This window comes from Lissotriton vulgaris, chromosome 2_1 (assembly GCF_964263255.1).
Source record: "Lissotriton vulgaris chromosome 2_1, aLisVul1.2, whole genome shotgun sequence".
In the NCBI taxonomy this organism is placed as follows: domain Eukaryota; kingdom Metazoa; phylum Chordata; class Amphibia; order Caudata; family Salamandridae; genus Lissotriton; species Lissotriton vulgaris.
Window position 1 is genome coordinate 630,230,531 of NC_141687.1, and position 27,165 is coordinate 630,257,695.

The 27,165-nt window shown below is 49.6% G+C and overlaps 1 protein-coding gene across 1 annotated transcript in view; it reads right to left on the bottom strand.

Annotated features, from left to right (window-relative positions):
* PPT1 (palmitoyl-protein thioesterase 1) overlaps window positions 1-27,165 on the bottom strand; it is a 124,651-nt gene that overhangs the window by 38,813 nt on the left and 58,673 nt on the right. The window contains exons 4-5 of the mRNA XM_086955786.1: window positions 26,079-26,149; window positions 18,424-18,526 (exon numbers count right to left, since the gene is read on the bottom strand). Of these exons, the coding sequence (XP_086811912.1) occupies window positions 18,424-18,526; window positions 26,079-26,149 (174 nt within the window). The remainder of the gene's footprint in view (window positions 1-18,423; window positions 18,527-26,078; window positions 26,150-27,165) is intronic.

A 27,165-nucleotide genomic window follows, 5' to 3' on the forward strand; every position in this document is an offset into this window, starting at 1 on the left:
CCTCCAACACTCCGCATCACATCTCTGCGCACCCATCAATCCTGACGGCCCAGCCGCAAACCCCCTGCAGGCAAGGCTGCAACAACCCCGCCCTGCACGCATCTTCACCACCCCTCTCCTGTTCCACGGCACCCACACCCTAAACCACCAACCTCCCCCACCCACAGGACTACATCAACCTCCCAATGTGTCCTTCATATCACCCACCCCAAGGGCCCTCTGCATAACCCGAAGGCATTGCTCCCAGTATAGCGCCTCTTCCTCCCCCCCCAGACTGCGCTTCTCCCCAGTCACCCAGGGCCTAAATACTGCACTCCCCAGCAGTGGGTGTAGCACTCACCAGTGCCTGGCACTGCAAACCCCCACACTCTTCCACTTCCAGATGTGGCAGGAATGCCAAGAGATTCCTCGGAAGCCCACCCTGCCCCTTCAACCTGAGGCCAAAAAGAAATGAGGATAGCGGGAGGGGAGAAACCCAAATGTAATTGGACTCCAGGTGCTGTACGCCAGCCTCCTGGAGGAGCGCTGACCTTCGGGCATGATGTGCAGAAGCACCAGTGGCCACTGTGCGCCCCCAACTCGACATCCGCTATACGTTTTCACCCAAAGAGGTGGACCCGTCTTTTGACTGCAACTGAGACTCATTTAGCAGCGCTGCCCCCTCAAGCCCGCTTCCACGGTCCCCTAAGCAGCTGCTATTATTTAAAGCCATAAACCCTGCGTTTACCTAGAACCCTTTCCTTCGCTGACTTAGCAGTAAACAGGCATTTATTTCCGTGTCCGTCCTTAAAGTCTTCAATTAAGAAAGCGCTCCTAACCCCCCTCATACCCATCCATGTCCTTGAGCCCCATTATTAGTTTGCAAAATCCTACTCTAGTTTTTTAGGTCTCGGCTCAAACTCTTGCAAATGCGAGACCTATTGCATTGCAAATGCGAGACCTATTGCATTGCAAATGCTAGACCTATTGCATTGCAAATGCTTGTTTGTGCTTACTGTGGCTAGGCTCTTTGCCCTTAGGTATGAGGAGATGTAGAACTCTTCTCTCCTCTCCTTTGCGTAATGAGGAGGTCTTCTGCCAGGAGTAGACTCCTATTTGTGGCTCCAGAGAGAGCGTCTTGTGCTCTATGTCCCTTAATTCTGCCCCTGAGTATGATAGGATAAGGAGTATGATAGGATAATGACCTGTAGGCTAACTCAGAAAATGGAAAAGGAGGAATAGATGTCTGAATAATTAAATAATAGGGGATTGCTATTTCTCCTATATTGGTGGCATTGGTCCAATACCTTACTTTTTTATTAATGAGCATACCATCATGAAAAATGGAGAACGTGATTATACATTTTTATTATTTTAATAACATGAAAACATTGTTCAATAGTTTTAGTAAATTTCAAATTTGCATTATATACAAATATACATACATATGTACAAAACTATATACAACAAAAAACAAAATACACACAATTCAGACAGTTAGTACGTAACACAAACAAAACCATCATCACCCAAACAAGATTATTGAAGCAAAAAGCTAGGTGTCCTCCTATTAATTCTAGAAAGTACACTCAGAGGTAGTCGGACACAATTGGTTCAAAACAAAAGATATGGAACCTAAATATAGAGAATGTGTCAAAAAGGTATAATTCCACTTTAATTTCAAATTTAAATCAGACTCCTCTTTATGGAAAGTGTTGAGGCAGTCGCGTTTCGGCCTTCCAACAACTCTGGCCTCCTCAGGACAGGGTGAAAAAACAACAGTAGATCCAATCTCGCGGCACCCTACACAAGATGCCAAGGAAAGGAAACAAATCTTGTAAATAGCGTGATACGTCGGTGAGGTGCACTCTCACACGTCGCTTTCAATCAAGGAAACTGATCCCTGGTCCAAATAACTGTCGCAAAATAGGTTTCCAGTCACCCAGTCACTCCGGTGAAACAGTGTTCTACACGGTGGGTCGCTAGCTAGGATAATGACCTGTTGCGCAAGGGCCGCATACGACTTTGTGTATTCCTTGTATGAATGAATGAAAAACACAATGAGGGCAGAAATATCTAAGCACAATGAACCCCCACCCAAAAGGACTCCGCTCAACACTACCTACTACCAGCATGGTAAAGGCACATGCAAATTTCAGAAACCGTGTGTGGAACTCACTAAAAAGGATGGGATTAAGTCCCTTCTTAATAGCAGTACCTTTGGCCTAGATAGAATAATTTGAAAAAAATTGAAGGATCCTAAGAATAAATTAGATACTGAAAAATGGCCTGTGATTCTGAACTGGTATGAGGAAGCAAACAAACGCACACATGAATTCCAAGTTTGTGGTATAAAAAGATTCAGGAGCGACTGACATGCAAGTCAGCACCTTAGGGACCAATTAGTGCTTGGCTTTTGCTTCTACTGCCTCGCCTCCTCATAATATATATTTCCTCAGATCACTAGACCATATGAAAAAGAGAAGGAGAGAGATCCAAGGGGATTAGGATTTACTTGAGATCTTAAACTTCCCCATGCCAGATGATGCTGGATGGTGTGCCAGTGTATCGGGCAGAACTCCCCACAGAAGAAGCAAAAGGAGGTAGCGACCAAGCATAGCTGTGCCGAACAAATGACAGTAAGACATTAGGTGGCACCTAGCTACCAAGACAAGATGCAGACTCCATGACCGAAGACTGGTCTAGACTTGGAGTGTGTTCCATTCCAGTGTGACGTATAGATATCTGTGATTGCAGCCCCACTATTATCTGAGACAGTTTAAGGACAGCTGAATAACTTGTTAGGAGAAGGATTCACAGAGAGAGTGCAATGGTCTCCCCTCGCTCCAGCTGTGTGGACAATGAAGATCCCTCTTTGCCAGCCGCAGACGCTCTCCTTCCCTTAAGAGACTACCCCAGTCCGGAGACTTCTTATGATGGAATGAGCATTAAGAAACTGTTCTTAAACCTTGAAGAGAACCTTAAACAGTTCTGAAAAGAGATGTATACAGTTAACTGGGCTGATGTTAATCAATTGTTGCATTTGACGGTGCCAAGTGAGGTAATAGATCGAATGATTGAGAAAGGAGGTTGACGGCAACAGGGGCCAGAGTGTAGCAATGGATGCCTCATTGAATACAGTTGCAGATGTGTGAACAGTGAAGACAGATTGGAATAAGATTTCAAATTAGGTATGGGCAAGGGTAAGTCTGAAAGGCATTTGGGCATTGTTTGTCTACCAGAAATAGCTCAGGAAGAAGTAGGCGCTGCTTTTATGCAGAGTTTATCAAATCCTATTGGATGACAAACTAAAAAGCTGGCTTAATTAGTAATGGTCATCTGTGGTGTCAGAGGTATGCAAGGAAATATCTACAGAATCTAAATTGATGTCTTTAAAACAATAGAGTATGCAACAGAAAGTGAAGCGGTGGTGACAGGGAGCTCAGTCAAGGGGGAACACGAAGGGTTACTGGAAGGCAAGTGCAGAAAGAAAACAGGAGAGGTAGAGGAAAAATCTCAGAAGCAGGATGGTCCTGTTGTGCCCACAGGCAGTTGAGGAAATTGGAAGAGAGATTGCCCTAATGTTTTTTCAAATGTGTCTCATTCTATTAACCCACCTAAATTTAGTTAAATTACACAAAATCCATATCCTGAACACAAGATGTGCAGATGGTACCCTGAACACGGATTACTGCAGATCAGAAAGGTCCTTACATTGGTTGTATGATAAACTGAAAACTCATCATTTGACTCATTTACACAGGCACAAGTTTCACACCATATTTTAAATCCTACTTCTATAATTTTGTTCCCTTCACAGCCAAGCATGTTTTCGTTTTAAGCTCACCGGCTCACCTATTCAGTCGTGATATTGTATGTAAATTGAACTGTCCTGTTTTCTATACACCTACGGCATCTGCCAAAATTGTCCTTGTCCTGTTGTACATAAGAATTGTAACCCTATTGCTTATAACCCTGATCGGTCTGAATTGTTGCTCAGATGCCCTCCAACTGATTGGTCCACACAGGCCAACGATGCAGGTGCATCTTATCAAGTCAACCAGTAAAGATCAATCCTACAAAAAAGTTGCAGTATCCTGTAAAGCCTTAAGCTGAACCAAGAATTTGACCAGTCATACCATATTTTATCAAGCAAAGTATTTTGGCGCAGTGTATTAAAATATGTAATATTATTAATCTAATATTCCTATCAAAAAGGCAGGAAAGTCCAATGTGTACAGATTTGTCCAAACTTTGGGAGCCAGAAACAATGTGCTTAGCCCTCCTTTCCCTATGCTTCACAACTGTGCTACCATCCTTGCTGGTATTCCTGCAAATGCCCAATGCACCAAAGCAGATTTGTGTTCCACCTTTTTTTCCATATCTATCTGTGAAGAGTCCGTTTCTCTCTGCATGCTCATTCATCATATCCTAGCTGCTGTGGCGGAAACTTCCTCAAGGGTATAGAGATCTCCTTAAATCTTTCCCTAAGCTTTTAAGAAATATTTGGATCTTTCCCAGGAGCTCTACGTTTGTCCAGTATGTTGAGGACTTTATGCTCGCCCTTTACTTAGACCAAAGTCAAAACATCCTCATCTATCTCCTCACTGACTTGGCTAATTAAGTGCATTAGGCTTCAAAATAGAAACTGTGTAATTTCTAATGCCCACATTTCTGCAAAGTTGGATCACCCACTTAGATCGGGGGCTCTTATACGCCGGACAGAAGAAAACCACGTGAATCACTGTTTCTTCCTCCACTAGACACCCAGGGCAAGGGCGGCCTATACTGCCTGCCCACCTATTTGTTCAGGCGTTTAGTGGGAGGGTCCCATATCTAAATTGAAGGTACAATTTTTTAACTAAAACGGGTTGCATGGTGTCTATCACTCGCTCAAACTTATATTGGCACTTGAAATCGAGAAACCCATAGGTTAGGCTGGAAGGGTCAACCGTCTGTACGATGCGTGACAAATTATATTCCTTCATAGAGCATGCTAGGGACTTTTTTGAAATTCCCGGACATGATATTTCAGGTGTAGTCCACTTCCCTGCCCATTGCTCTAAATGTGTCCCTAAAAGCCAGGCAGGGGATTCTACCCGCCCCCAATGTGGACAGTACCGCTTTTAATTCGTCCCTATAGTGGGCCAGTTCTGGGGTGCTCCAAAGACGTAGCCCGTACATCAATGGACGTGACGATATTAGATCCGCTAAGGGGCAGATACCCAGATCCATTCTGAGCGGAATTAGGGGTGTATTTTTGGGCAGACTTAGAATCTGTCTCCTAAAACTATTTTCAGTTACTGTGAGGACATTCGCTGCACAGTGCCCCCACAGTTCTGCCCCGTATAAGGTAGATCCCATAGCTTGTATTTAAAAAATGTCTAGTGGCAGACTTATGGCCTTTAGAGCCGAGGTTTTATGGAGTTTTAGAATCCCTCCAATGGCCTGGGTTAGTTTTAAATTAGCCTTATTGATTTGTGAGCCCCACCCCATTTTATCATTTAGAGTAAGTCCTAAATATTCAAAGATGGAGACCCTATCTAGAGGGCTACCATCCATTATGGGGTGTGGGCAATTGATAGAATTTGTGTTAAAAACCATATATTTTGTCTTTGTGATGTTAACCACCAGGTTCCTCCTCATTCAAAACGGACTAAATTCCTCTAGGACACGCTGCATCCCCATTGGTGATTTCGAGAGGAGCAGAGTGTCGTCCGCAAACATTAATGCAGGAAATTTGCGGGTCTCCAGTTTGGGGGGGGGTCAATATCTTTAACAGTAAGAAGGTCTTCAATTAACCCATTAAGGGAGAGGGTGAAAAGAGTTGGTGCGAGCACACCGCCCTGTCTCACCTCCTTTTCTGCAGGGAAAGGAGATGTCAATTTACCATTCTTGCCAAACCTCACCCTTGCAAAGGTTCCCTCATGGAGGTGCCTAAACTGATGGCATGAATATGGTGGGGCTCCCATATCTAACAGGATGCCCCACAGCTGATCGCGGTCCACCATATCAAAGGCAGATTTTAAATCCAAGAAAGTGAGGTACAAACTTCCACCCTCAAGGACTATATGCTTCCAGTATTAGTTGTAACCTTTACAACTGATCTATAGTTGATGTTTTGCTTCTAAACCCAGCTTGAAGGGGAGTTAGGAAAGCATTATCCTCCATCCATTTATGGAGTCTGGCCAGTAGGACTCTAGCATACATTTTTTGGGACACATCAATGAGACTAATAGGCCTATAATTTACAGGGTCAATTGGAGACCCTTTTTTATAGATTGGGATGATCTCTGCCCCTGCCCATGTAGAGGGGGGCGACAACCCATTAAGGATGGCATTAAAAAGTAATTGAAGGTATGGGGCCCACACTGCCTGTTCGCTTCTGTACAAGTCCCCGGGGATTCGATCTAGCCCAGGGGCCTTGTTTGGTAATACCTTCGCGATTGCAGCAGACACCTCGACCAAGGTACAGATCGGTGAGTCACTGTGAAAGGCTGAAGTTTGGGCATTACATACGTTCCCGTTCATGCTTTGGTCTTCTTTTTGGCTTGAGTATAAATCTTTAAAATGAAGGCGCCAGGCTTCCTCACTGATATTGGGCTCAATGGTAGTCTTGCCTTCAATTCGTCCAGTATGGACCAGGTTCCAGAAGCCTCTAGTATCTTTGTGGTCTAAAGCATTTTTTATTGCCTGCCATCTTTCCATTTCCCATTCTGTTTTTGCGTATAGAATAGTTTTTTTAAAAAAGACCTACTTTCCCTAATACTTATCCTGTCACCCTTTTTAAGGCATGTCAAAAGCACTCTTTTCGCGTCTCTGCATGCCGAGTTATACCAGAGACTTTTTCCTCTTGGTCGATTACTCTCGATTAGTTTGTTACTATAAAAAAAAGGTGCAAGGGTTGCAACCAAGTCTTGATGGACTCTTCGCAGCTCTATATTGTCGTTCTCGCAGGATCCAATGCCTGAAAAAAGGCTTGCCTTTTCCAGCATTGGGATAACACATGAGTACATTTCCGCTATCGTGTCTTGGGACTGGGATATCACACCCCAATGGATACGCCGCCCTCTCTCTACCACTGTTAGATTATCATGTTGGTTGTGGTCCAAAGCTTGCCCCGATTCTAATACATGTGCTTCCAGTGTCAGGACCAAAGGGTTATGGTCACTTTCTGCCCCGGAGAAGACACAAAACCTTAGTGCTTTATGCCACATTTCAATATTAATTAAAATGTAGGCTATTATAGATTCCTGGGCAGGTTTATTGTAAGTGAAGAGGCCTGGATTGTCATCAGCGAACCGGCCATTACAGGCCCTCAACGCCCTCAACGAGTGTGTAAGTGTTAAGGAGGTCAGTTGGAGGCCCAAAGGGGTCCATCCCCTTATTGGATAAGCATTAGCCGCAGGGATTGATAGTATTGCATCCTCCTCGGATGTAATCGGTAATGGCAACCCATTAAGGGGTTCAAAGTGGCAATTAAAATTGCCACCTATTATAAAAAATGCTTTCCCCGAGAGTGAAGCAAGTAGAACTACCAAATGATCCAGAGTTGGCGATGTATACCCATATTTAACTGGCCTTGAATAGACATTAATAACGGCCAGATTGGGAAAATCAGTATTAGATAGGAGAAGGCAAAGAATGTCTGGTGTGTGTATGCTTCACAGTGTAACCTAAATGTGAACCCACCCATATGCATAGACGCCCTTATGGTCTACCTCTTGCACCTTTCACTGCTGGCTCACTGTATGATACAAAACCAACTCTATGTAAGGTTTTTGAGGCCCAGGTTTCCTGAAAGAGACAAATCTTGTGAGCATCCACAAAATTACCCCAATCCAGCTGCTCTAGTTTACCCAGCAGTCCTGCTATATTCCATGACATAACCTTAAGCCCGTTTGGACTTGCTTCCGTCTCACCCTCAAGATTCAACTCCAGGGGGGCGTGGCCAGGCGCCGATGAAGATGGCCGCCTAGGACGCGAGCTCGGCCGGGACTGACACTGTCCCCGCAGATATCCGTCCAACATCCGCACCAGGGCGCCTTTCCAGCAGCGCCCTGGGCCCCTACAGTGGAGCTCTCTCGGCTGGCGCAAATCTCGGGGCCCGATTTTGCCTGGAGCCTGAGTCGCAGCCCGCCGCACCTCCGCGGCCGCAGAGGAGAGTTCGCCCGGACCTCTGAGGCCGGGCGTGCACAGACCTAAGGCCCCGGCTTGGGGCCTGGTCATCTGGAGGGCGCTCTAGGAGGCCTACCGCCTGGGAGGCCTGACATCCTTGTAAAGCTTGGGGTGTGGCCCAGAAGAACATCCGACGAGCCCTGGTGTCCTGCTGAGTGAGGAGGCGTGCCTGTTCCACCAGAGGCATCAGGCGCCCGGGGAGGTGCGGAGAGCAGCTGCTGGGGCGCCATTTTGCCACGGCTCCTCAGAGGCTGGCGTGAGAGGTGTGGAGCCGGGCCGGATGCCCAGTGGGGCCTAGCAGACCGGATCAACGCTCTGGGGGCCTGCATGGTGCTCGGCGCCTGGAAAGGAGACTGTCGTGCTCCCCGCAACAGCGGCGGGGACTGAAATAGCGCTTGAGGCCGGAGCAAAAGGAATCCGCGGCGGTGCCCCGGGGGGGCCTTGCTCCTGCCTCGTTGGGCCCCGGAGGAGGGGGCCCCAGGCCTGCCTTACAGCATTGGAGGTGAGGTGCTGAGGCCCTGGCAAAGTGCTGGAGTGTGCTGGGGCAAGAATCTGGACCCCGGGAGGAGTGGGAGTCCCATTATAGGGCGCGCGAGTAGTCCTGCGCTGGCAGAGTGGATACAGACCCACAGCGAGTGCTTCACGCGCCCACAAGAGCAGAGGCGAACTGAGCGTGCACACAGCCACCTCGGACTCCACGTGTGGCGGGCCCGGCGGGGCTTCATGGAACTGTGGAGGTGACGGCTGGCGGGTTGGGGCCCAGCGGTGGTGTTTCAATCTCCGCAGACAGCTTCGGGAGTGCGGTGCGTGGGGGGCTTCCCTGTTGAAGGGGGGCCTAATCCCTCAGGGAGACGGCGAACACGCGGGGGAGCCTGTGCACGGAGCCTACTAGGCCAAAAGATCCCAGCAAGTCGGGTGGTGGGCCACATGAGTGGCGACCCTTTCACCATAAGGCCTAAAGGTGGTGCCAACACCCAGATCAACAAGTTGGATAAATACGCAGTGCCACTGGGGCAGGGACAGTCGAAGGAGCAGCTGACGACCAGGCGGGCCAGAAAGAGCCATCCTTGACTTCCATAATGGCTGCGATCCAGATGCTGGGCACGAACCTAGAGACAAAAATGGACAAGATCTCCATTGAAGTGAACCTATTACGAACGGATCTGGGGAAGACCACAGAGATCAAAAGCCAACGAAACAGAAATTACAGCGTTGCACGCTTCCTTGAAAAAGCTGAAAAGTCGGATCAACGATCTTGTGCACCAGCATCGCCAGATGGCCCTCAGGCTCGAGGATCAGGAAGGGAGGGCCCGGAGAAGTAACATTTGAGTAGTAGCTGTGCCTGAAGGGACGGAGGGGCCCAGCGTGGAACTGTTCCTCGAGGACCTTATCCTCACCCACCTTAAGCCAAAGCGTTTGTCCAACATTTTTACGGTTGAGCGTGCACACCGCGCGCCGGTCCCTAAACCTAAGCCAGGGGCGCCGCCTAGGACCATCATTGCTAAAATCCTGCACTATAGGGACGGCGACGCCATCCTCCAGGCGGCAAGGCAAAAGGGCGACCTCCATCATGAAGGGGCTATAATCCGGTTTTTCCCTGACTTCATGCTGCAAGTCCAGCAGGAACGGCGATCCTTCGTGGGCATAAAGGCGGCGCTCCGAGAAAGAGGCATAAAATACATTATGTTCTTTCCGGCCAAACTGAAGGTCATCGCGGGCGGCAAATCCCTGTTCTTCACCATGCCAGCGGAGGTCCAGAACTGGCTTGACAGAGCAGCTCCAGCCGAACAACCACAGCAAGAACGTGGCTCGTGGAGAGAAAATCGAGCCGCATCGCCTGGGTCCGTGGCGGACAGATCGGAAGTGGATGCGCAGAGCCAGCATTCGTGGCGCTCTAGGTCGGCCAGCCCCCGGTGGGAGTCTCTCCGTGACACTGCAGCACGTTGACGACGACGACCACAAGACTAGATCCTGCTGAACTGTAATGTATAATGTACCTGTGGGGATTGCAAACTTGTGACTATTAGGGGGCGGCACTTACAACTGCCCAGCGACTCTATTACTGTTTTGCTATGCCACGAGCGGGAGGGGTGGGGGGACGTTTGGATTGGTTACACAGTAAATGTATGATTACTCCTTAGTACACAGTGTGGGGTGACAGGAGGATTGGGGGTGCGAGGGATATGTTGTTATTGTCGCACTTAAGGGGTTCGAGAGGGGTCATGAGGCGCGCCGGAGTTCACAGGGCCCTGTCCGCAGTGAGTCGTGAATATGGCTAAGAGATGGGACAAGAACCTCAAGATACTGAGCTGGAACTTTAATGGGCTGGGGGACAAGCTTAAACGAACCATGGTATTGCAGTTCGTCAAGCGCCACCTCCCTGACGCTGTACTGCTACAGGAGACACACTTGCTGGGTAACACATGCCACGCCCTAAATAGGTGGGGGTACTCTTTGGCAGTCCACTCGGGCTTCACCTCGGGGTCCCGGGGAGTGGGAATCCTTCTCCGGCGTACCTTCCCCTTCCTCCTAGATCGCACTGAAACTGATCCACAGGGTCGCTTTGCGGCGATTTCTGGGAGGTGGGAGGGGTGCAGGCTGACTCTAGTATCTACCTACATCCCGCCGGGTCTCCAAACTCAGTCTTATACCGACCTGGGCAAACTTCTCCTTTCCCTCCCAGATGGGCAGCTGCTGGTGGGGGGTGATTTCAACGCGGTAGTGTCCGGGACCTTGGACAGGCACCCACCCAGAGACACTCCCCAAGGGCGTAGATGGCTGGGGGACTTCCTTGAGACGTTTGGTCTTACCGATATCTGGCGTCTTGCACACCCGACGGACAAACAATATACCTTCTTCTCGGGCCACATCGCTCCTTCTCCTGATTGGATTACATCCTTACCCCCCTACACCGTAATACTGTGCAGGGCGTCACGCATCTGGCGAGGGGCATTTCCGACCACTCACCGGTCTTAGCCCACCTCACCATCGGGAATAGGCGGGAAGGGTGCACTGCGCATATCAATGCGTGGTATCTTCGTAATGAAGACCTCTGAATTGCTCACCCTCTCGATGGATCGCTATTTCGAGAGTAACGACGGATCAGTTGCCTCCTCTGTGGCACTGTGGGAAGCCTTTAAAACCGTCCTCAGAGGGGAGGCCCTTTCGGCAATTGCCGGCCGGTGTAAGGAAAGGGAGGAGCAGATGGAAACGGTTGTGACTGACCTCAGAGCGCTAGAGGAAGCGGCGGGCACTGATGGGGGGCCCGGGACGCACCATCGGCTGCTCCTTAAGACCACGGAGTACCAGGCCCTGGCGACAGAAGCGGCTAAAACAATGGCCAGAACCAGGGAGGGCAGGATCTACGACCAGGGCGATGAAGCGGGTAAGCTTCTTGTTTGGCTCGACAAAAAGCAACAAGCAAACAAAGTGGTGACCGAGCTCCAGACTGCCTGCGGGCAGCACGGTCACCGAACCCCGTGAGATTGACGCTGAATTTGCTCGTCACTTCCAAACAGTGTATAGAAGGGGATCTGACCGCCCGGAGGAAGACTCAGTTGCATTACTAGCTGACATTCGGATGCCGGCTCTCTCCGGACTCGAGCGAGAAACCCTGGAGGCGCTATTTGGGATCTCCGCCCCGGTAAAGCGCTTGGGCCCAACAGTCTCCAGATCGAGCTCTACAAGCTCAAACCCGATGGCCTCAGCCCCTACCTCAAGCGTATGTTCGACGAAAGCAAATCTAAGAGGGTGCTGCCACACGGTCAACGCTTGGCCACAATTGTGGCCATTCCGAAAGAAGGAAAACCCAGTGAGTCCTGTGCCTCATATAGGCCAATGTCCTTGTTAAACGCAGAGCCCAAAATATTGGCCAAAGTCCTGGCCAATAGGCTCCAGCCGGTCCTCACCAAACTTGTCCATCCGGACCAATCGGGCTTTACGCCCCACCGGAACACAGCACTCAATCTCCGTCGACTTAATGGTGTGATAGGGGGATGCCATACGATCCGTGAAGATGCGGTAGTGGTATCGCTTGACTCCACTATGGCTTTCGATACTCTCGAATGGCCATATATGATAGCGGTGCTTCGCAAAATGGGCTCTTGCCCAAGGTTCATTTCATGGGTGCGGCTCCTTTACTCGGAGCCCTTAGCCCAGGTGGTAGTTAACAATAAAGTCTCTGAGGCTTTCACCCTTGAGAGGGGAACACGCCATGGATGCCCGCTCTCGCCCCTTCTGTCTGCCCTGTCCCTGGAGCCACTAGCCACCTAGATTAGACAGGACGTGTCCTTGAAGGGGCTTCGGTGGGAGGACTGCTGGGAGGACAGGATCTTGCTGTACGCCGATGACATCCTCCTTTATCCCTCACGACCCCGGAGGTCCCTAATTGCAGCACTTGACATCTTCACTAACTTCGGTAGGAACTCCGGATACTGCATCAACTGGAGTATATCGCTCCTTTATGTCCTCCATGGTAGCCCCCCGGTGCTGCCTAGAGATTGCCCCATTACGGTTGTCACTGAAGGCTTTACATACCTGGGCGTTCAAAGACAAGACCGCCATGTATGAGAGGAACGTCCTCCCACCCCTTCAGCGGCTTAAACGTGACTCCGCTACTTGGCAAAAGCTCCGGGTGTCCCTGCTGGGCCGGGCGGCACTTTTTAAAATGATGGCGCTGCCGATATACCTCTATGCCCTGCAAAACTACCCCGATCTGGTACCGCCGTCGTACTTTGCAGCGGTTGAGGCGGCTCAGAGAGATCTCCTATGGTCCGGCACGCCCAGGATATCCTTGCAAAAACTAACACTGGGATGGTTCGACGGGGGGATAGCCCTCCCCGACATTCGTAGGTATTATTGGGCTGCACACCTCTCTGCTATTAATCAAGGCACGTACTGTGACGGCAACAATCCTGGGTACGGAATGGATAGGTGGCTCCTCCCTAGTGGGAATTTTGAAGCGCCACTTTATTCGAAGCCCGCCAGGTACGAACTCACTGGGCCGACTCGCCACTCGATACAACTTTGGCACATTGTCCAACGTAAAATGGGCTGGCTTAATACCCTCACAATAGCCACCTCACTCTGGGCCTCCGAGCGGCTGGGCCCTGGGCCACCTGGGGCGCACCAAGGGGTTCGGAAACTGGGACCTTATCGGTAAATCCCAAGTCAAAGATCTCTGGGGCTCTGGCGGGGTCAAATCCTTCGCCTCTTTGACCTCGCACAAACGGAGTATTTCAGGTACCTGCAGACACTCCCTCCAAAAGAACATTCCACAGGGTACAACGCCCCCACAGGCCTCCCCCCTGGAGGATAGGCTGCTAGATGGCCACATGCAGGAACATGCAATCTCCCTCCCACATAAAAAACTGATCAATAACCTTCCTGACTTACTTCTGGCCCTCAAAGAGAAGTGGGAGGCGGATGGGTTGGAGATAGATGAGGAGTGGAGGAGTGCGCTTGCCGCCCCTAAGGAGGTGGCTATATCGTCCAGACTAAGGCTCATCCAACTCAAAATATTACACAGGGTATATATTTCCTGCACCAGGTTGAAAATGATCGGTGGAAGCGAGGAGGATCTTTGTAGGAGGGGGTGCGGGATGGTTGGTTCCTTTTTTCACATGTTCTGGGAGTGCCCGATACTGCACGAATTCTGGAGAAGAGTGATACGCTGCAAGCAAGACGTGTGGGGGGTAGAGTTGCGCCTTGAGGCAAAAAGATGCGTATTGAACATTTGGGAGCCAACAGACCTACCAGAGAAGGGGAGGCTCTGGGTAACGCTTGGACAGACAGTGGCAAAGCGTAACATTGCAAGACTTTGGGGGGCAGACACGCCTCCAAAACTCACCGAGTGGAAGGAGGACATTGATTGGTGCATGCTCCACGAAAAAATGGTGTACACAAAACGGGGGTGCTCTCAAAAAAGGGGGGCGGTGTGGTCTAAATGGAACAACTACAGGGGCAACATCTGTGAGCCCCCTCAGCCCAGACACTCAGTACTTGAGGTAGATGGGTAAATGGTTAATTGCTATATTGTCTCTTTGCCATGAAAATGGCGAAATGCTGTGAACCCTGTATAATCTCTGGTGCGTCTAAGTGACTCTCATATGCAACTGTGTTGACTGCTATTTGGTCCTTAAGCCTTAATAAAAAGAATTAAAAAAAAATAAAAAAACGATCCAACTCCACTTCTCGCCTGTGTAAATTTTCTGTTGTTCCTGAGTTGTTAAAAATAGTCATGGGGGTTTGAGGATGGGATCCCTTCTCACAAGTTGTTACACTATTGGGTTTGAACCCAGCTGCCATATTGCCCACATCCTCACATAGACCGGAGGTGCTTTTTCTCTCACTTTCTTCACACCCCGTGTCACCCCTTCGCTCTAGCAATTGTCCCGGAAGGTCAACCCCCTGGACCAAAGTAGAATCATCCAGATAGTTAAAACAGGTGGGGTGGAGTATGCGGTTTGGCACTAGTCAGTCAACCATATCCAAGACACTATATCTGTTTCTAACAGGGATGTTAGAGGCAAAACCCAAGCCAACCAACACAATACTGTTGGTGGAATTTCCATGTAAAGGTCGCCCCTCCCGTGTCCTTTCCTGGTACCCTAACAGTTCCCTACTTGGCATAGTAGTATAAAAATAACTGAGGTCCAATGCCCGAAAGGATGTTCTCAAGTTTTGAGGCGGACCCTCACAAATATGAGACACTGCCCGCCAATCCCCAGAATTGACTACTATGCAGTCACCTGGAATATCTTTCTTCCTCCACCCTACCCAGCTTACTCTACGGGCAAACAGAATTTGACTATGTACATTTGGAAGAAGTTGTCTGTTAGTATTCAATCAGTGAATAGTTTTGTTCTTTAACTCAGTATATAATTCAGATCTTACCTCCGCTAGATCTGGGACCCCTGCCAGAACAACCACATAGGGTACTGACTCAGGGGAAAGATCAATGTGTGGTAATGTATTCACATGATTGTCAGATCCCTTTGTGCACTCCTGTGTCGTTATAGCCGTACTCACTTCCAATAGTCGATGGTGTTCTCTACCACCCCTGATAGAGTCTCAATTTTCCATAGGTACTCTACCATTGTCAGTAGTAGGACCTTCCTTATGTTCCATTGGTTCAGGGGCATGGGTATCGGTGGTCAAGTTTCTGCCACCCAAGCCTCTACATCCATCAGTTATTGTGTTCTTAACCTGACCATTCGATGGGAGGTTCTTCTGAATGCCGTCTAGGTTGGTCATTATGGAGTTTTCAAATTTCACCAACCTATCCTCAATCAATGTAAGCCTATCAAATAGAGGTTGTAGGGAAGAGGTTATAAGGCTGCCAATCTTTACCAAAAGACCATCATCCATTAACGATGAAAGGCCAGCAAGAGGGGCCATAAGTGAAGGGACAGCAAAGGGTGTGACCACATTTGGCAAACCTGGGCTTGGGGGGTTCACACGGGATGAATCTCCATGTTTGTTCAATTTAGGCATTTTGGGCTTTTTTCCCCTCAGTGGACCTCTCCTCGCTTTCTCTTTGAGATTGCCCCCGTATTCTGAGCAGGTTGATTGGACAAGCCTTTCGGGGTTGCCCCCAGTGGTACGCTGGTGGTTACCTGTTCGTCACTGGTAGTAGCCCGTATGTTCTTGCATGCAATTCTACTTTGCTGGTCAGGCTCCCCATCAGTCGAAACATACACTTCCTCTTGCGGCAGAGAATTACCACTTAGGCGTGGAGCTCCGGGGGGTATGGCCTTAGGGCTAACTTTCTCTGGGGTTCGTGCCAGGATCAAATCACCCATGGATGTGCGTTTTGCAAATTCAAGTTCCTGGGAGACACAACGCTCAGTTAAAGCAATTTCGTGGGCCAGCACAGAGGTAGCCCTTGTAATAAACTGGTTCAAAGTCCCAACTACATGCCCACCCATAGCAGCTTTCCTACCCTTTCCCTCACGACCAGGCATTATGACCAAATTGATTACTGTATTTAACATTTTAAGTCTATAGTTCGTAGTGGCAGTAGTGTGGCTGGTAACTGACCTTCAGTCTGCAGGGGTTAGAGGTGGGGTCTAGCCCAGCCTCCACCGGTCTCCAACGGGCTCAGAAGGGCCCGCCCGCGTCCTGCGCTGCGGGAGCCCAGCCCTCCTTTTGAGCACCTCCTGGCGCTCAGATGATGATGCGCGGTGTGCGAGCCTCGCAGGTTGATGAGAAATGTAGTCCCCACACATGTGCGGCAAACCGTGTGCAGCGCTATCTAACCGGGCCCCCTGCAGCAGCCTCCTATCCCCGGCGTTGGTGACAGATAGTAGGGAAGTGGCGCGGCAGGGTCTCCTTCGCTCCAGCGTTGGCGGCAAGTTGCGGTGCAATCACTCAGCAGGTACGAGTATCGGGCTTACAGTTTAATATAGGATTTGTGATATGTTCTTTTAGGATTCTAACTCTGCCCCTAAATCTTTTCTTTAGATGAAAGCAAACTGCAAAGACATGAGAAGTCAAAATGGAGAAAAATGTCTCACTACGGGCATAGGAATATCAGATCTAAAGTGGCCTGCAGAATTAAATTAGAGGTAATAAATTAAAAAGTTAATGAGCAATTACAGAAATGTAGTTGGATCTTTATAATACCAGATAGAGAACCCATCACTGTAGCAGGGACAGACAAGGGCATCTTTATCACAATGTAGAGCCAGAGAGCAGGGGTCATTGCGCACTGTGCTATTTACCCCTCTACTGAGAAATGTGCACACTCTCCTACATGACTAATGGTGCTGTTGCTTGAAGCCCACAACCTTTCAGGGTTAGTGGCTTAGAGGACACTGAGTGACTGGTAGCACCAGCAAGGGCCTCCTCAAGAAAGTTGTTCCAACCAGCCTGTTGTTACGACAAGCCTACGAGAGAGCACAGTTGTCTAGTTGCAAAAGATCTATTTTGAGATTACCTAGACGTTTAGCTTGTTTATCATAGGTTGGCTTTATTGTCCCTCCCATTTGCTTGCTTCTCATTTAATGGCTTACCATGCTGCATCTTGTAAATGTTGTGTTCATCTCCCCAATGAAGCATAGGCTCTTTACCATCTCTATGAGTGGCTGGCATTTATACCTTCCACTAGTTTTTCTTTTAGATTAAGCACTCTGTGTGATTGTATGTGTTTTCCAGCTGTCTCCCTCGTGTGCTTCTCCCACCCATGCCATGCTTGTGTTGCTCTCTGACCCTTGTGCTTCTCCTTTTGTCCCAGTGTTGTTCAGCATCGGCCAAAAAACATTGGCAAAGTCAACAGGTCCCAAAGTGAGACCTAACGGCTCAGCTAATGCTTACTAAGGTACCCCACTCAAAAAACGTCCACTTAGATGAACAGTGCAAGGACAAGTCTGGACTAGAGCAACAAGAATCTTGGAATGTTCCAGGTTCCACTAGACTCTTTTAAGTTAAAGGCAGACAAGCTGTGAGACGCAGCAGTCCAGTCTAAACAAAGCGAGCAACTAATTTGAGAGAGGTGACATTGGTGTGTTCCACCTAAAAATCTTTACAACAGCGTCAGCAGATGATGTACTTGTCTGCCTTGCAGAGAAACTATTTAGCGTTTTACAGTCAAGAAACATGTAAATGCTTTAGCAGCACAGCCAGCTCTTGGCTCACATTCTTGCAGTGATGCTAGGGCATCATTGAAACCTGTGCAGAAACTTCTTTGAAGGTTGTAAGTGAGCCCTGGTCTGCACTTCTGGTACTTTAAGAGTAAACGTCTGATCTTTTCTTTTTGGACCTGTAGGGCGCACCCCATGCTCTTTGATCTCTAGTCCTGCATGATACATACCTGCAATGTACTATTAACTCAGCTGCACATCTACTTTGCACTCTGCAAGATTCACTGCCTTGTCTGGTCCTCCATGATGCACTGGCTCTCTACACTTACTCTACAGAATGGTTACATGCCTTAATCTGTTTTTGCAGCAGTTGAAGCCTACTAGAAGTTCTGTTCCTTCAGATAAACACCTTGCTATAGGTTCTCGTTGCACCAAGGAGCATTCCATGATCTTTGCTATTGGGTCCAGGTGGACATACTCCATATTATCTGTTGCCCCAGGCCTTTCTCCCTGCTTTGTACGATGAGCTGCTGCAGGGGAATTCCCAGTTTTGCGCTCATTGTTTTTGCAAATAATCCCTGCTTTGCAATTGCAATTCCCGCAGGCCACTCTTCATACTTTGTGCTATATTTTTGAAGGGTGCAATCCCTTCTCTCTGCTTGGGGTACTATCTCCATATACTTACTGTTCTTGTGCTTCCTTGGTGTATGCAGCAGTGTTCAATATCTTCCTAATCCAGTCGCAGACGGTAGAAATTACACTTGGGCAGTGAGGTAACCCAAAGACACCTGTAGGATGCAAGAGGGGCACTGTAAGCACAGACCACAGACTGAAAGATACTCATTCGTGGTTCAGGAAGCACAGTGGATGAAGTCATAAAGAGCAGTGCTTTCCAAACTTTTTTATTACCATGACCTAATTTTTATGAGTTTGGCGATCGGCTAGCTTTAACATACATGGAGGGCCGGGCGCTTTTAAAAGTTATAGTAGATATGCTTTCAATATGCAACAATATACTCTTTACATTTTTTTTGTTCCTCCCTAACTGCAATGGCTTGTAAATGCCACAACCTTGACCATGCCCTTTGATATGACTTTATCAGACTGTAGACAAAATACTGACCTGCCCATAAAAGTGCTAGACTTCTAACGACATTGAAACTGGAACACTTTTCACAGTGGGGTGCTGAAATGTGGCATCTGCTCACTAAAATCACAATCAATCAATCAATCAATCAATCACGGCATTTATAAAGAGCGCTACTCACCCGGGAGGGTCTCAAGGCGCTGGGGGAGAGGGGTATGTTACTGCTCGAACATGCCAGGTCTTGAGCTGAGAGATGGTCTTGGGTTCGCCGAAGGTGGGTGGGGAGGGAGTTCCAAGTCTTGGCTGCCAGGTAGGAGAAGGATCTTCCTCCGGCGGTGGCTCTGCGGATGCGTGGTACGGTGGCAAGTGCGTGGCTGGTCGATCGTAGCTGGCGGGTGGGCGTGTAGAAGGTCAAGCGGTCGTTGAGGTACTTGGGGCCCAGGTCGTGGAGAGCCTTGTGTGCGTGGGTGAGGAGTCTGAACGTGATTCTCTTGCTGACGGGGAGCCAGTGCAGGGCTCATCAGATGTCCGGTGATGTGGCTGTGTCGGGGGATGTCCAGAATGAGTCGTGCGGAGGGGTTCTGGATGCGTTGGAGCCTTTTTTGAAGTTTGGCTGTGGTTCCGGCGTAGAGGGTGTTCCCGTAGTCCAGTCGGCTGGTGACGAGTGCCTGGGTGACGGTCTTCCTGGTTTCAGTGGGGATCCATCTGAAGATCTTGCGGAGCATGCGCAGGGTGTTGAAGCACGAAGATGAGACGGCACTGACTTGTCTGGTCATTGACAGGGAGGAGTCCAGGATGAAGCCCAGGTTGCGTGCATGGTCCGTTGGTTTGGGAGCGGTGCCCAGGGCCGGGGGCCACCAGGAGTCGTCCCAGGCGGAGGGTGATGATCCCAGGATGAGGACTTCCGTCTTGTCTGAGTTCAGTTTAAGGCGGCTGTTCCTAATCCTGTAGGTACGTCTTTCATCCCTTCGTGTAGATTGGCTCTGGCGGTGGTGGGGTCGTTGGTGAGGGAGAGGATCAGCTGGGTGTCGTCGGCGTAGGAGATGATGTCGAGATTGTGTTGGCGTGCGATGGCTGCGAGGGGGCTCATGTAGACGTTGAAGAGGGTTGAACTGAGTGAAGATCCTTGTGGTACGCCGCAGATGACTTCGGTGGCCTCGGATCTGAACGGAGGGAGGCGGACTCTCTGGGTTCTTTCGGCGAGGAACGAGATGATCCACTCCAGCGCTTTCTCTCGGATTCCGATGTTGCTGAGGCGCTTCACTAGGGTGCGGTGGCAGACAGTGTTGAACGCCGCAGAGAGGTCCAGGAGGATGAGGGCTGCTGTTTCCCCGTTGTCGATCAGGGTTCTGATGTCGTCGGTGGCTGCGATTAGGTCCGTCTCGGTGCTGTGGTTGGCCCGAAACCCGGACTGCGAGGGGTCGAGGGATCCGTTCGTCTCGAGGAAGGCGGCAACTGTTTGTTGACGGTCTTCTCGATGACTTTGGCCGGAAAAGGAAGGAGCGAGATGGGACGGTAGTTCTTGAGGTCGGTTGGGTCTGCCGTTGGTTTCTTCAGGAGAGCGGTCAGCTCGGTGTGCTTCCAGCTCTCCGGGAAGGTGGCGGTGTGGAAGGAGGAGTTGATGATGTCTCGGAGATGGGGTGCAATGATGGCGTCGGCTTTGTTGAAGACGTGGTGTGGGCATGGGCCGGTTGGTGATCCGGAGTGGATGGAGTTCATCGTGCGGGTGGTGTCTTCGGTGCTGATCGGGGTCCAGTTGCAGAGGGTGGTGGTGGCGGGCGTTGGTTCGGTGGTAGGGTGCGTGGCCTGTGCGTCTAAGCTGTTGTGTATGTCGGCGATTTTGCGGTGGAAGAACGAAGCGAGTGAGTTGCAGAGGTCTTGCGAAGGAGTGATGTTGTTGTTTCCGGCGCTGGGGTTGGAGAACTCTTTGACGATGCTGTAGAGTTCCTTGCTGTCGTGGGCATTGTTGTTCAGTTGTTCTTTGAGTGCCGTCTTCTTGGTGACGCGGATCAGCTGATGGTGTTTGCGGGTGGCCTGCTTGAGGGCGGTCCTAATGTCTGTGGTCTGGTCGAGCCGCCAGGTTTTCTCGAGGGTGCAGCAGTTCTTCTTGGATTCCTTGAGTTCGTCGGTGAACCAGGGGGTTTTCTTGCTGCCGGGTCTGCTGGGAGGGTTCTTTAGTGGTGCGAGGTCATCGGCGCAGGCGGTCAGCCACTTGGTGAGGTTGCTGGCTGCTTCGTTGGGGTCCGTTGTGCTGGTGGAAGTGTTCTGGCTGAGGGAGGCGGTGAGCTGCTCAGCGGTGATCTTGCTCCAGCTTCGGCGGGGAACCTGTTGCGGGTGGTGGTAGGTCGTAGTTCTTCTGAAGCTGAAGTGGACGCAGCTGTGGTCGGTCCAGTGGAGTCCGGTGGCGTGGCTGAAGGAGATGTGCTTGCTGGATGAGAAGACGGGGTCAAGCGTGTGGCCGGCGTAGTGGGTGGGGGTGTTCACCAGTTGCTTGAGTCCGAGGTTGTCGAGGTTGTCCAGCAGGGCGGTGGTGTTTCTGTCGTTGTTGTTCTCCAGGTGGAAGTTGAGGTCCCCTAGGAGGATGTAGTCGGCGGAGGGAAGGGCGTGCGGGCTGATGAAGTCTGCGATGTCTTCGCTGAATTGTGTGCGTGGTCCCGGTGGTCTGTAGATGAGGGTGCCTCGGAGGGTGGTCTTGGGGTCAGTGTGGATCTGGAAGTGCAGGTGTTCGGCGGCGGTGAAGGTTTCGTCGGAGTTAGTCGAGATGCGGATGGTGTTCTTGTGTACGATGGCGATGCCTCCTCCCGTCTGGTTGACACGATCCTTCCGGGTGATCTTGTATCCGTCTGGGATGGCTATGGCGATGTTGGGCGCTGAGGAGGAGTTCATCCAGGTTTCGGTGAGGAAGGCGACGTCCGGTGCTGTCGCGTCGAGCAGGTCCCAGAGTTCCACGGCGTGCCTGTGGACGGAGCGGGTGTTGAGCAGGATGCACTTCAGGTGGTTGCTGCTGGTGCTGGACTTGGCGGGGGTGGTGCAGGTCCGGTAGCAGGTGAATCGGCAGGCTTGGCAGGCGAAGGGTCCGTGGGTGCGTCTCCGGGTGGCTCGGTAGCAGGCAGGGTTCCGGCTGGCATTGAGTGCGTTGAGAGTGGCGGCGTCGTAAGTCTGTCGTGTAGTCTTGCATCGGCGGTGGGGACCAGGGGTACTGGCGCTGGGCGCGGTCCAGGCGCGGACGGGCGCAGACGGGCTTGCCTTTGGCGCGCCTTCGGCGCACAATCGGCGCGCCCGCTGCGCGTGCATGTGGGCAGCATAAGAAGGGAGCCGGGTGGGCGGATCAGCTGGTTGGCGGGAGCGGAGCGGCGAATGGGCTGGCGGGGGCGGGGCCGCAGGGAGGCAGCGGTGGGAAGAAGCTGGTGCGGGCGGGCGGCTCAGCGGCGGCTGGGTCGCCCGATCACGAAATGCACAGGAAGCGGCAGCAGGCAAAGGCAGGAGCAGCACAGGAGTGTGGGGGCGACCAGGCCTGAACACAGGCTCTGCAGTCGCTCCCGATCAGGTGGCACGGTCTCCTTAAGAAGGGAGCCGGGTGGGCGGATCAGCTGGTTGGCGGGAGCGGGGCGGCGAATGGGCTGGCGGGGGCGGGGCCGCAGGGAGGCAGCGGCGGGAAGAAGCTGGTGCGGGCGGGCGGCTCAGCGGCGGCTGGGTCGCCCGATCACGAAATGCACAGGAAGCGGCAGCAGGCAAAGGCAGGAGCAGCACAGGAGTGTGGGGGCGACCAGGCCTGAACACAGGCTCTGCAGTCGCTCCCGATCAGGTGGCACGGTCTCCTTAAGAAGGGAGCCGGGTGGGCGGATCAGCTGGTTGGCGGGAGCGGGGCGGCGAATGGGCTGGCGGGGGCGGGGCCGCAGGGAGGCAGCGGCGGGAAGAAGCTGGTGCGGGCGGGCGGCTCAGCGGCGGCTGGGTCGCCCGATCACGAAATGCACAAGAAGCGGCAGCAGGCAAAGGCAGGAGCAGCACAGGAGCGTGGGGGCGACCAGGCCTGAACACAGGCTCTGCAGTCGCTCCCGATCAGGTGGCACGGTCTCCTTAAGAAGGGAGCCGGGTGGGCGGATCAGCTGGTTGGCGGGAGCGGGGCGGCGAATGGGCTGGCGGGGGGCGGGGCCGCAGGGAGGCAGCGGCGGGAAGAAGCTGGTGCGGGCGGGCGGCTCAGCGGCGGCTGGGTCGCCCGATCACGAAATGCACAGGAAGCGGCAGCAGGCAAAGGCAGGAGCAGCACAGGAGCGTGGGGGCGACCAGGCCTGAACACAGGCTCTGCGCTGCGCTGCTACCAGTGATTTTAGCAAATTTGAAAAACCCTGAATGCATCAGAATGTGGGGGTGTATATATATATATATATATATATATATCATCACACGATTCCTGACAATAAACCAGGAAAGAACGGCCAGCACACAGATGATGTGATCTTTTTCCTTTATTCGGTTTCCGAACCCCCTACACCCCCGACAGACGCGTTTCGCTCAAGGCTTCGTCAGTGTCTAAAAATAAATAAAAATAAATAAATAAATAAATAAAAAAAAAAAAATATATATATATATATATATATATATATATCAGTTTTATATAGCGCAAGCACTGCCAAAGGGCATTGGGGGGCTTCACATAAGCACCAGATTAAATTTCATATGGTCAGATTCATGTTATTTTAAGCACACAAGATTAGGTGAATTGCCCAGCCAACGCTGGGACGTGAACCTGGTTTCCAGAGTCAAAGACAGCAGCTCTGGTCATTAGGCCACATCCATATGTCTCAATTTATGTGTGAAAGTCATACACAAGTGACCATTGTTAATGATCATATATAGTGAGAGCATTCTCTGTTGAAATGTCTTTGCGAATTAGGAAACACAGCAGCAGAAAATACTGGAAACTCCACCTGAAGTCTTTCTTGGGAGTGCTTGCAAGGGTTTGTTTTAAATCTGGGCAAAAGGAAATAGTTTAACACTTTTGCACCAGTGATGCTGGAACAGTGTTCCCAATGTATTCAGCAGGTGAGTGGTAAGACTGTATGATGTAGCTGGTGGTGTATTTTGGAGCACATGGCCACAAATATATTATTAAAGCATCTAGCGATAGAGCACCGTCATATTTTCAATTGAAATGGGCACTAAATGTGCACAGACATACAGTTGATAAAACTATATAGCACACAAATAATAACATGAGGAAATCAGGTTTAAGTGAATATTTATCATTCGCACATCAGTAAAAGTGTCTTGATTTGGTTTGATTCCATTTAACTCTATATTTCGATCAATTATTTTTAATAGTGCTTCATTTTGGCTTTTGTAACTGCTGATATAGACTAAAATATGTATTACATTTTGGTGTGTTAAAAGTAAATGACATTCTACTTCCATTCCTTTCACATAGCATGCACTTCAGCAAGAGTGTCACATAGTTGGTTTTAAAAAATACTCCTCTCACTTTGCAGGCTGAGAAAAAAAATAAACACCAATCCCCATGTTAAAAGAATAAGCTGCAACTTAGCCAAGACTCAGACGGATATTTGACCTCTGTCTTTAAAGCACAGCAAATGTGAGAAGATAAATGCAAAATGTTAAGGCAACTTTATTTAATGCTCTTATACGATCCACTAGAAATGGTCTGGCGATCCACCCACTGATCTAGAGCTTTGACCATACTGTACTCACCATAGAGCTCTAACCACTTTGTAACACCTTGCTCACAATGTTCACCGCACACTACAGACCCAGGGCTCATACATCACCTTAACTGTAAGGACCTTCAGCGGTGACCATACTAACTGTTCTGACCAAACCAACTGTAGTTAGTGCAGGAGACTGGTCTCATTACCTGAACTGATCTCATACATAACTCTGAGCAATATGTAACTAGGAATTTTTTTTATCATTACCAACCCTTGCTCTGGACGAGTGAAAGGGCCACACATGGTTCTCAGTTGTAATCAGTCCCCAGGGTAACCAAGAATAAATCTGATATCACATTCTTCGGGTAGTCTCTAGTCTCTCCAGCTTAACCACCTAAGAATCATCCAACAAGACTAGTGTACCACCAAAAAATACCTAATGATATTTCTGGAGATCGAAGTGACATACTTAGTGATGGTGCTATATAAGATGCAAATAAATAATTGCCTTTCTCTGGGCTTTGACTGCACTTTACGATTACTATTCAAGAACTTTAACTGCCCTTTAGTTAATGATATGCAGAGAACTCACAGCAAAAAAGTTGTAGTAGCCCCTAAGCCCAATCACAATTTAATTATTGAGCAGAGATCTAAACAAACTAGGTTTGGACGCAATGGCTCTGGCCATACTAATTATTGACAACAGTACATGTAATCGGTTAATCAAAGGAGGAAGAAAGAAGCAGAGATTTATTCAACTTCCGTTGGATATAGTCAAAAATCAAAGGGGAATGAATCACACATCCTGTTCTTACCAGGGTCCAGGTTTCTTGTATGGTGAAGACCCTCATTCACATTAAGCATAAAGTGCGGTATATATTGATTCTCAGCTCTGTTGTTTAAATGAGTAGTATCATCTTGGGTCTTTTAACACTTGAGTGCCCGGTTCTCCAAGTGATCTCCTTATCCTCCACCAGGAGGTATACCATCTGGTATTGTTACAGTTCTGAAAAGTACGTGCAAAGGTGTGTTGTGAAGAGTGAAGTTAAAAATGCCTCCTGTCCTCAGTTAAATCTTTTTTTTACCAAGATGGGGCAAGGTTAAAAAGGTGAATTGGTGGCGCTGTAGTGGAAGTGTCAATGTCTCACTGCGCCTGATTGTGAATTACTTAATAGGTCGACATGTTTCAGCCCTTCGTAGTCCTCACTGGCCTGTGGGCCTTCTTCAGGACAAAATCGAAGTAAGCTACATTAGAGGTAGCTTATGGAGGGTAGGCAAATTTACTCACCCTGCTTCATCACCGAGCCCATTCGCTCATGTTTATGTATGGGTTATAGAGGTTCTACTGTCTATTACTTACAGTGGATACAATTTTTACTTCTACGGGTTGAGAGGAAGGACTCGTTCTTCACGATGTCCCGTCTGCACTTGTGCCGACTCTTCCCTTCGTGCCCCCGGGGGGCATATTGTGAATGAGGGTCTTCACCATACAAGAACGCTAGACCCTGGTAAGAACAGGATGTGTGATTCATTCCACTTTGATTTTTGACTACAGTATAAGTAAGCCATGCTATGCTACTATTGCATTACCTTGGTGCTGCCCTCCAATCGATATCAAGTTGAACATTGGTGGAGATGGGCACTTCTGAGCTACAGCTCTCCTAGAATAAAACGAAGTTACATGTGAGTGAGATCTGAATAAGAGTGTTAAATTCCCAGTGCAACACAATTACTTTAAAAAGGTCCAACACTTGAAATACCATATGGCTGAATGTAACTTAGATGCGCCTTTTCCAGCCCTTAAGTTCCCATTTACAAATCACACCTTTTTAGGTACCCTCGCAGCATCAAGGCATTTGGTAACCATATTATATACTCTACACTACATCAGTCTTACTTACAATTGCCACTCTGCTTCTAGGCCAACTCGCTTACTTCCCCCAGACAACAGAGTGCTAGTCTCCCACTCCATTTCATCTCTTCTCTGACAATGTTCCAACATAAAATACAGCCACCTGGCAGGCAGCCTTAAATTCTACTCATTCCCTTACCAGAAATGTTGTCTTGCATATTGGCTCCCACAAGCCCTCCCCTATGCTTAGAGTGTTACACCCTAACATCATACCTTAGGATGCAAGAGCCTACCACCTAAAAGGTCACTTCCCTTCCTACCACAAGTGAAATGCTGGCAGCTACTCTTACACACATATTTACCATACACCCACACAGCCTGTCCTAAGTTCATACCTGCAGGCTCAACATTTATTTCTTACACTCTATCATCTGCACCATGAAGTGCCCATTGCGCACTTTATTGAGATATCACGTGCCGGGTGTTAACTTACCAGGTTGCTTTTTATTTTGATGCCTGAGTTTTGTAGAATGCAGGGATACATGCATACCATCTAAGCAGAGCTATGCATGGCTTCAGCTTTACTGCACCACTATGGTTGTAGACTGTGTACCAGGTCATGGGCACAAGAAAGTGCTGTGACTATAATTGTGCCCAGAGCCTCTTTTTCCACATTGTAAATGACCTTGTGAATTACTTAATGGATTACTTTTCAGATTACTTTTGCTAATCAGTGTGATATGCCTAGATATCACACTGAGACATCTCCTAGACAAAAGATAAGTATATCACTTTTAGTACATTTGCAGTTTTGTCACTGTTCCA